Raw genomic sequence first — 10,000 nt, 5'->3', positions numbered from 1 at the left:
GGTTCTCCGGGCTCTGGGTGGAAAATAGACGATAGACGTGCAGGAATGGATAGACGATAAAACGAATTATGAAAGAAATTTTCAATAATAATGATGATGATAAGAATGACAATGATAATGATGATAATGATAGTAATAATGATAATGATAACGATAGTAATAATAATAATAATAATGATAATAATAATAATAATAATAATAATAATAATAATGATAATGATAATGATAATGCTACTGAAAATAACAATAACAACAATAATAATAATGATAATAATAATCATAATTATAATTATTATTACTATTATTATTATTATTATTATCATTATTATTATTATTATTATTATTATTATTATTATTATTATTCTGATGATCAGAGTAAAACAGATTTCACACCAATAATTTTTAATCTATAAACTTATAAATGCTAGGAGTAGGTAAAAACAGCTATCCATCCATCAACAAAACATTAAGTAATACACAAGTCACATAAATTAAGAAATCAACGAAACAAGAACTGTTACTCACGGACATCCAGGGTGCGTGACGACTGAGACGTCCTGTTGCTGACGATTCCAGAGAAAGAAACTGTACTAACGAATACGGTGTAAGATGTACAAGGTTTGAGGTCACGGAGGTGAATCTCCTTTTCTGTTATATCCTGGCACGTTTCGAGGGGTGTGCTCGGTTCGTAGTAACAAACGTTGTAGTGGTCGACGCAGTTCTCGAGCGACGCCCAGGTCACGTGCAGGGAGCTTGTGTTAGCGCTGTTCACGAGAAGGCTGTTGACTGGTTCAGGGTCTGGAGGAAAGGTTGGGAGAAGGATTCAGCAGATAACGAAACGATTTAAGTATGTGGATTTTGAAGGGGTTGGAAAATAATTCAATAGACAGGGAAACGTTTTAAAGTTAGAAGGGTTGGGAAAAGGATCCTATAAATAGAGAAACGTTTTGAGTATGTGGACTTAGGGGGTTGGGGGTTGGGAAGATTCAATATATAGGAAATCGTTTTAGGTATATGGACTTTGGAAAGGTTTGGAGAAGGATTCAATAATCGGTGACACGTTTTAAGTATGTGGACTTTGGAATGGCTGGAAGAAGAATGCAACAAAAGGAGTTTTAGGAAAGATTATATGCGTTGTTTCTTTGATACAAAAGAACGATAGCTAATTTGAGTTCGTCATCATGGTACTGTCAAATTCATTTTTCTTCAATCATCAATCACGGCCTCCTAACTTCAACACAATGACTCATTATTAAATTACAAAAATATATCTTCCCGAACTTTATCTAACCCATTCTTATACACATATACCAACAAAACTCATCCATCAAACCCAACCAAACAACGCACATCCCTCTCTATTAAACGCACCTGGATCTTCCAACGTGGCAGCGCTCAGTCTCACTCCGGGTCCTACCTTCCCCGTGATCGAAACAGCAAACACGTCAATGGTATAATTCGTGCAAGGAAGGAGAGGGAACACTGTGGCATAGTGCTGACCTCGGACGGCTCTTTCTGAGAGGTGAACAGTCTTCCTCACTACGCCGTAGGAGATGACGTACCTATAAGGAAGACATAATAATCGGTTAATAAAATTGTTTTGTGAATGGTGTTTTTTCTGTGGTTTTAATGTGGTCAAGTGTGTTCGTGTTACGTTCGTTTGGTTTTGCTTAAATCTAAGAGAGGATTAAGTGAAAGTAAAGGATTAAGTAAAAGAAGACTTGATACTTTCGGAATAATAACCTTCGATAATAGAAGCGCATTTTGCCATAAAGCCTTAAAAATTCAAGAGATAATCATGTAAAAACGTTCGTAAATAGAGAAAGGTGAAGACCAATTTCATCTTTTTTTCAAGTAATCAAGACTTAAATAGAAAATAGTTAACTACATGACAACAAATATACTTCCACAACAATAATAATAAACTTGAATTGAGTAAACATCAAAGTTAAAGAATGAAATCTAAAATCTAAAAATAATAACACCTTAAAGCATATTTTCATAAAAAGTATTTATTTCTTTTTTTCCTCTAATCAAATCAACTATGCACAATCCGCTAAAGTGACCGAAACCGGCTTCGAATACCTGTCGATGCAGTGAACCCGATGCAGGGGATCGTCCCACGTGATGGTGACCGAGTCCTCCCTCATGTGGTCCACCTTTACGTTGCGGGGCGCTTCGGGCTCTGGAGGGTTGAGAGGGGGGGGTGGAAGGCTTAGATAACAGGTTGTTAGAGTATTTTTTTTTTTTTTTTGATTGTCTACGCTGGTAGACAATCACACGCAAGTAGACCGACAGACAAACAGACACAAATGCGCGCACACGCACACTCACACTCACACGCACACACACACAAACACATACAGATACTGAAATAGATACACACCATAGACAAAAAAAAAAAAAAAAAAAAAAAAAAATAAGAAAGAGATAAAGAAAGAAAGAAAGAAAGAAAAATTATATATATATATATATATATATATATATATATATATATATCATCAGCAGGCAGCAGCCTGAATTAATCCACTGCAGGTCGTAGGCCTACCCCAATCTTTTCCAACTTTGTTGCGTTTTTTGTTTCCAGTCTTGGCCCCCAAATTTCGTTATTTCGTCACGCCATCTTGTCATTGGTCTGGCCCTTGGCCTCTTTATGTTATCTATAACCCAGTCTGTTACTTTCTTTGTCCATCTGTTGTTCTGTCTCCGACATATATGACCTGCTCATTGCCATTTCTTATTTTTGATGCTCCCAAGTATATCTTCCACTTTTGACTGTTCCCTGATCCACGTCGCCCTCATCCGATCTCTTAGGCTAATTCCCAGCATCAACCTTTCCATCCCTCATTGAGTATTTATTAGTTTCCTCTCAAATAATTTGGTTGTAGTTAATGTTTCTGATCCATAAGTCATAACTGGGATGACTTATTGGTTAAAGACTTCTCTTTTTAAACATAATGGCAAGGAGCCTCTTGGTATGCTACTGTGTCTGCCAAAGGCGCTCCAGCCTAGATCGATGCATCACTTTATTTCCTCTTCGCTAAATGTGTTTGTCTATACGAGTTGCACTAGGTATACTTGTCTACTACCTCTAGCGTTTCGCCTTGCACATGTGCCTGTTCGGATTGAACTCTACTGTTGAGCACGATCTTGGACTTTTTCTTGTTCATCCAAAGTCCTAAGACTTTCAGACTTTCTCTATTCAGATCATTTATTAATTGCTGCATTTCATTTGCAGATTCACTGAAGAGAACAATATAATCTGCAAATTTTTGATTGCTTAGGTATTCGTCTCCTGTTTTGATATCCTTTCTAGCTTCTTGAATATTTCCTCAAGGCTAGCTGTAAACATTTTTGGTACGCCCTGTCTAACAACCTTTTGGCATTTTATCGGTTTCCGTGTGGAACTTGATGGTTGCTTTCCCATCTTCGTACACATAATATTTTTTTTTTTTTTTTTTTTTTTTTTTTTAATATGCCTCCTCTACTCCTTGCCTTGCCATACACAGGGGTTTCCTATATTCGTTTATTTTTTCTCTTATTTGGGTGAGCTTGTGGATGTAGTTTGTTGAGAATCCACTGCTGAAGCCTGCCTGTTCTCCAGGCTGGTCAGAATGCAGACTGTCAGAGATGCGAGCTCTGATGATTTTTGTGAACAGTTTGTAAGTAACTGAAAGGAGGTTTATTGGTCGGTAGTTTTTTAGATTCTTTCTATCCCCTTTTTATGTACCAAAATAATTGTTGCATTATATATACTTACAAACACTTAAACAAACACCAAACATCTTTCCGCCTTTCTAAACACATACACTTCCTTTCTCCCTCTCTTTCTTTCCTCCTTACTTTCAACTTTTCTTTCTCCCCTTTCCCCCCCCCTTTCTATTTTCTTTCTTTCCCCCTATCTTCCCCCTTTCTTTCCCCCATTTCTCCTCCCTTTCTCCCCCACTCCCCCCCCTTTTTTTCTAATCACCTGCATCCTCGCTATTGGCAAAGAACTCGAGCGCCTGGCTGCGACGCCCTAAGGGAGAGACCGCCCGCACCGACACCTCGTAGACGGCGCAGGCCTCGATCCCCTGCAGCGTGTAGTTCGGGAGCGCCGTCCGTTCGCAGATTTCAGTGGCGTCGAATCCGAAGGGCCGGTAACACACCTGTCGAACGGTTGCAAATTGGGTGGAATAGGATTGATGTTTCGTTGAAGAAGGTCAATTCATTTCATTGTTTTTATATGTCTATTGGTTCGGTGTATGGATGGATGGGTGGATGGATTTATGTATGTATGGTTGCCTGTATGTATTATGTATGTACGTTTGTCCGCTTTTTGATGAGATACATGTGTGTATGTGTCTACGTATGTATGTATGTATATATGTATGTATGTATGTATGTATGAATGAATGGATGAATGAATTAATGAATTAATGAATTAATGAATTAATGAATTAATGAATTAATGTATGTATGTATGTATGTATTTATGTATGTATTTATGTATATCTGTAATTTTGTATGAATGTATTTATGTATGTAAGTTTATGCGCTTATTGATGAGATACATGTTTTTTTTATGTAATGTGTGTGCAAACATGTATGTATGTATATCTGTATGTATGCATGTATTTATGCACATATGTATGTATGTATGTATGTATGTATATATTTGTGTATATACGCTTGTCTGTATATATTTACATATGTATTTACAATTATTGATCAAAAGCATATATGTGTTGTATGTATGAATGTATACGCATATGTACTTCACAATTCTCTCCCTTTTCCCAGTCAGTAAATTTAGAAATCGACCTCCACCTCATGAGCTTCATCCCGGTCCACTTACCTCGAACTGACTGACACACTTGGAGCTGATGGCGTCCCAAGATACCGTGATCGTACTTATAGTGGCGTTGACCTGCACGGCGTTGGAAGGCATTTCAGGATCTGTCGGAGAAATCGGTCATGTAGTTGATAAGGCGAAATCACTCTTTATAAAACCGACACTTGTATGTGTACGTCACATTCATGATTCTTCGATGGTCTTAGTATAGTAAGACCATCGAAGAATCATGCACTAAATCTACAATAAGCCAACGAAGAAAGCGGCGATAAAACTTTTTCATTATAAGTTACTTTTATTTCTGCAACATTTACCGGTGTCGAGTGTAGTAGCCTTAGCATATGCCGGCTGCCCTGCACGGTCTGCCCCTCCTACGTAGAAGTGGGGCGTGAGTTCGAAAGACTGAAGGGTGCATGGGTCCAGGTACGTCACGTTGTGGTGGCATATGGACTGCGTGGGCGGAATAAATAGCTGGATTTTAGTCCTAGGGGCGGTGATTTAACTCATGGGTTTTGTATATATAGTGTATGGATATTGTTTTTTACGAAATGAGATGAGATGAGAATGGAGACTTGTAGCCGTGATGTTAAGATGAGTAGGATTTTTTTATTAATCGGTTATTAATTACTTCATAAACCGTCAGTGATTGCATATACAGTATATTCTCAAAACTTAACCTTACAAAAAAATCGTCAATCCCCAGTTCTTAACATTGTACTACCAGAAAAAACTACCTATCCATACCCAGAACGAGTTCTTTAAACTCTCTTACCTGGACGTATCAATAAATAAACAAACGAATAAATGAATAGATAGACCAATAAAACTTGAAATGATCTGCACACTACTCTTCCTACAGCCTCACCTCCCTGCACAAGAATTCCTGCGAGAAGTCGTTGTTGATGAGGAGGCGGTACTTGTGGAGATCCAGGTCAGAGGAGGTGATTTCCCAGCGTAGGAGCACCCACGTCTCGCCCACGTCCTCCGCCTCCAAGTCTAGGATGTAACCTGCGTGAGAAAGATAGATAGATAAATATATAGACAGCTAGATAGAGAGCTAGACAGACAGATAGATAGATAGATAGAGCGAGAGACATTTAGACAAGTTCGATCCTGTTATGTATGGTAATGGCAGCAATGATGATTATATTAATATCTAAGATGATTGATTATAATGATATTGATAAAAATACTAGTGATAAGAGCAATAATATAAATGTAGAGCTTATAGTGAAAGAATTAAAAACATAAAATGCAAACAATTGCAATCACAGACATGGAAGACATTGGTCCGCTTTAAAATACATTACCTCCCAGAGCCCCCATGTCGATAACGCATTTCCCAACGTTCCCCTGCGTATCCACACCAATGATATCCACTTGAGAGGAGCAACAGTCGGCAGAGTACGTCACATTCACAAGATCTTTGGTGCCAGGAGCCAGCCCAGCCACCACGGACGCGATGCCATCAGGACGAGCATAAACGTTGCTCAGACCTGCCCAGAGGATGTAAACGTTTATGATACTGACGGTTAGGCTTAGACGCTTTCCTTTTGCATACGTGGGTAATGGTCTTATCACCTACCAGAGCCAAGATCCTGGATAGTTGCTTCGACCGTCCAGTTCTTTTGGCTGCAGATGCCATTGTAGGTGAACCCGGTGCAGTCTGGTTCGTTTGCGAGAGTGCAGGTCGGGGGAACGTCGTCCTCCGTCTGGATTCAAGATTTGCAAGTCAGGAAACCTTCTTTGAAATAATTTCAACGCTTTACTTTATTAGAAAATGAATCTAATTGATTAAAAGAAAATTCTTTATACACAGTCGAAAAAAAAAAAAGGTTAGAGTTCGCCCCCATACGATGCTGATGAATGAATATCAAACCGTATAAGACATATACTTCATAATGAAACTACTCATTTTAATTCCTAATTTCTACGATAAATTACCTTTCCCGAATTTCATGTTATTCATCATACATTTATTCATCGCACCCCGTTAACTAAAATCTCTCCACACTGGTGTGAACAAACAGTACTATACCTTCACAATCTTATACTTAAAATCACCATATACTTTCCTTGCTAAAATTTTATATCTTGTGAATATAGAATTTGCAACCAATATGGTAATCAAACCCCGCCTTTCTCCAGCCTTCCTTTATCCCCAAGAGAGTAAGTAAAATAAATGTAAAAAACGTCCTAAGTGAATAGAGAACATATGCAAAAATAACCTTAACCCCCAAAAAGAAGAAAAACAAATCCCCAAGGAGAATAAACAGAAAACAAATGCACAAAAAACACTTCCATCCCTAAAAGAAAATTAATAAATTAAACCCCAGAGAAAGTTAACAAAACAAGAGAAAATTAAAAACGTCCTCACGTCCCTCAAAGAAAATAGACAGAAAACAAATGCAAATAAGATCTCAACTTCCCCAAAGAAAATAAACGAAAGAAATGCAAAAACGCACTCAACATCCCTCAAAGGAAATAAACAGAAAACTAACCCTCACGTCCCCAAAGAAAATTAACAAAACAAATTCTGAAACGTCCTCACATTCCCAAAAGAAAATAAACAGAAGAAAAAACAAACGCTTTAACCCCCCCCCCCTCAAGAAAATAGTCCTCACATAAGAAATTGAATAAAAAAAGAAAACTAAATAAAATACGTCATTATACCTCAAAGAAAAACCAACAACGGAAACTGACCTTCGGCACGACGTGGAAGTGGGTAATAGCGGTGTTGACAGAATACGTCTGCTTGAGGCTTTGTGCCGTGACCATGACCGTGCTGACAGTGCCAGGGGCGGTGCCAGTCTTCACCTTGAAGTGCGCCGTCACCGTCCCGCTGCCGCCCTCCGTCAGGTGGATCCTGGCGTTGGGGTGGAGGGAGTTAGTGGCAGAATTAGGCTGGGGAATTTGGGCGAATCAGGTGGAGGGGGAGGGGAGTGGGCGAATCAGGTGGAGGGGAGGGGGGTGGGCGAATCAGGTGGAGGGGGGGGGGGGCGAATCAGGTGGAGGGGGGGGGTTGGCGAATCAGCTGGAGGGGGGGGTTGGCGAATCAGGTGGAGGGGGGGGGGGGCGAATCAGGTGGAGGGGAGGGGGTGGTGGCGAATCAGGTGGAGGGGAGGGGGGGTTGGGCGAATCAGGTGGGGGGGGGGGGTTGGCGAATCAGGTGGAGGGGGGGGGTTGGCGAATCAGGTGGAGGGGGGGGGGCGAATCAGGTGGAGGGGAGGGGGGTTGGGCGAATCAGGTGGAGGGGGGGGGTTGGCGAATCAGGTGGAGGGGGGGGGTTGGCGAATCAGGTGGAGGGGGGGGTGGCGAATCAGGTGGAGGGGGGGGGGCGAATCAGGTGGAGGGGGAGGGGGATGGGCGAATCAGGTGGAGGGGGAGGGGGGTTGGCGAATCAGGTGGAGGGGAGGGGGGTTGGCGAATCAGGTGGAGGGGAGGGGGGGTTGGGCGAATCAGGTGGAGGGGGGGGGGGGGGGGCGAATCAGGTGGAGGGGAGAGGGGTGGGCGAATCAGGTGGAGGGGGGGGGTTGGCGAATCAGGTGGAGGGGAGGGGGGTTGGCGAATAAGGGGTGAATTAGGTTGAAATGGAGGGGGGTTTGTGATAATCAGGTGGAGGTTTATTTTGGGGGGTGAATTAGGTTCAGGCGGAGAGAGCCTTGGGTGAATCAGGTGAAGGTGGAGGGAGCATTAGGTGGTTGGTGTTGACGAGGATCAATTGGGAAGTCATGATGAAAGGGAGGCTTTAGGTCATTGGTGCTAAGACGGAAGGCTCGGTTTAAGGGGAAGGGAGCCTTTCGTGTTAATAAAGTAATTTAACACACGTTTGTAACATCTCTCCAGTAACACTGTCATCTCTTATTTAAGTATATAATATGCAACAAATACCGTATCATCATGCAGTTATATCAGGCGAAGAACACAGCACAACACCAACCTCCTCTAACTTCCTTAAACCTTTACCTTCCTAAAGCAAACAAGAAATCATATCTCGTATAAATCAAGATTAAAAACATACACAGTGGGCTCCATATACTGCAAGAACTTCTCGCTGTCTGTGCCGGTGATGTTGAAGTCAGACTCGAGGCCGAAGTTTGTCACAAGGAAGTCTCCTTGTGCCAAGTGACCGGGTTTGGCGGACAAGTCGTCTGAAGTCGCGAGTACCTCTACACTTGCCTTCACTGGCGTGATCAGTACGGGTTGAAGTCGGCTGAATGTGTTCCCTGCATTGACAACTTCCGTTAATATCTCCCTCCATGTATGTTCTTATAATTTACCTTTTTTGATGTATTCTCTAATTATCCTCTAATTATCACCTTTGTTAATATATTTTTCTGTTATTCGCCTTTGTTAATATTTTCTTCTGTGATCCACCTTTGTAAATAATTTCTCTCATGATCAACTCTTAATATTTTCTCACATCATCCCCTTCTATCGACTCGTGCTCTAAGTCAAATGAATCGTTATATAACTATAATATCATCAGAAAAAATGCTAAACAATGCTAAAACAACCCCCTTCAATTCAACAAATCAGATAAAAAACTCCAAACTTAAACAAAACAAAACAGCATCACCGTGACTTACCGGAGTGGACTTTGCCATAGAGTTTCATGTAGAAATGCTGCTCGGGAAGAGGTTCAGATCGGATGTAGAAGACGTCGTCGATTCCCTCGTCGTAAGGGATCGTGCGGAGAAGCGAGCCGGACTGTTTGGGAGAAGCAAGGAGTGGGATATACTTTTATGCGTTATGTGTTTTCCGTTCTTTTTTTATTCCTTTATTTATCAAGTATATTTTTCTTTATTTGGTATGTCTTTCTTTATTTGCTATGTATCTTTCTGTATTTGTTATATAGCCTTCTTTATTTATGATATATTATTCTATTTTATTTTTTCCTTCATTTATCACATATTTTCATCTATTTATCTTACATTTTTATCTCTTAATCATACATTTTTATTATGTATTATATATTTTCATTTAATTATCTCATATTTTCCTTTATTCATCATATACATTTTTTAGAAAAATCGTATAACCCAGCACTCCTTGCCCAGACTCTTTTTAACTCAGTAATATCAAATGAACTTTAAACTGAAAAAAAAAGACGAAAAGCATTAGAAAATATTTTCACCTTCCTTATTTTAACTCTTCGATACTCAC

General features: G+C 40.3%; 1 protein-coding gene across 1 annotated transcript in view; it reads right to left on the bottom strand.

Moving 5' to 3' along the window:
* LOC125043281 (von Willebrand factor A domain-containing protein 7-like) overlaps positions 1–10,000 on the bottom strand; it is an 18,425-nt gene that overhangs the window by 750 nt on the left and 7,675 nt on the right. Inside the window, exons 14-26 of the mRNA XM_047639300.1 lie at positions 9,424–9,544; positions 8,856–9,060; positions 7,538–7,700; positions 6,420–6,546; positions 6,145–6,330; positions 5,700–5,842; positions 5,149–5,284; positions 4,838–4,938; positions 3,971–4,148; positions 2,086–2,185; positions 1,372–1,562; positions 526–798; positions 1–13 (exon numbers count right to left, since the gene is read on the bottom strand). The exon at positions 1–13 is cut by the window's left edge and continues 750 nt beyond it. Of these exons, the coding sequence (XP_047495256.1) occupies positions 1–13; positions 526–798; positions 1,372–1,562; positions 2,086–2,185; positions 3,971–4,148; positions 4,838–4,938; positions 5,149–5,284; positions 5,700–5,842; positions 6,145–6,330; positions 6,420–6,546; positions 7,538–7,700; positions 8,856–9,060; positions 9,424–9,544 (1,937 nt within the window). The remainder of the gene's footprint in view (positions 14–525; positions 799–1,371; positions 1,563–2,085; positions 2,186–3,970; positions 4,149–4,837; positions 4,939–5,148; positions 5,285–5,699; positions 5,843–6,144; positions 6,331–6,419; positions 6,547–7,537; positions 7,701–8,855; positions 9,061–9,423; positions 9,545–10,000) is intronic.

The sequence above is a fragment of the Penaeus chinensis genome, chromosome 33, assembly GCF_019202785.1.
Source record: "Penaeus chinensis breed Huanghai No. 1 chromosome 33, ASM1920278v2, whole genome shotgun sequence".
Taxonomy (NCBI): domain Eukaryota; kingdom Metazoa; phylum Arthropoda; class Malacostraca; order Decapoda; family Penaeidae; genus Penaeus; species Penaeus chinensis.
Note: the sequence above shows the minus strand (reverse complement) of the source record. Positions and strands in the feature narration are given on the sequence as shown.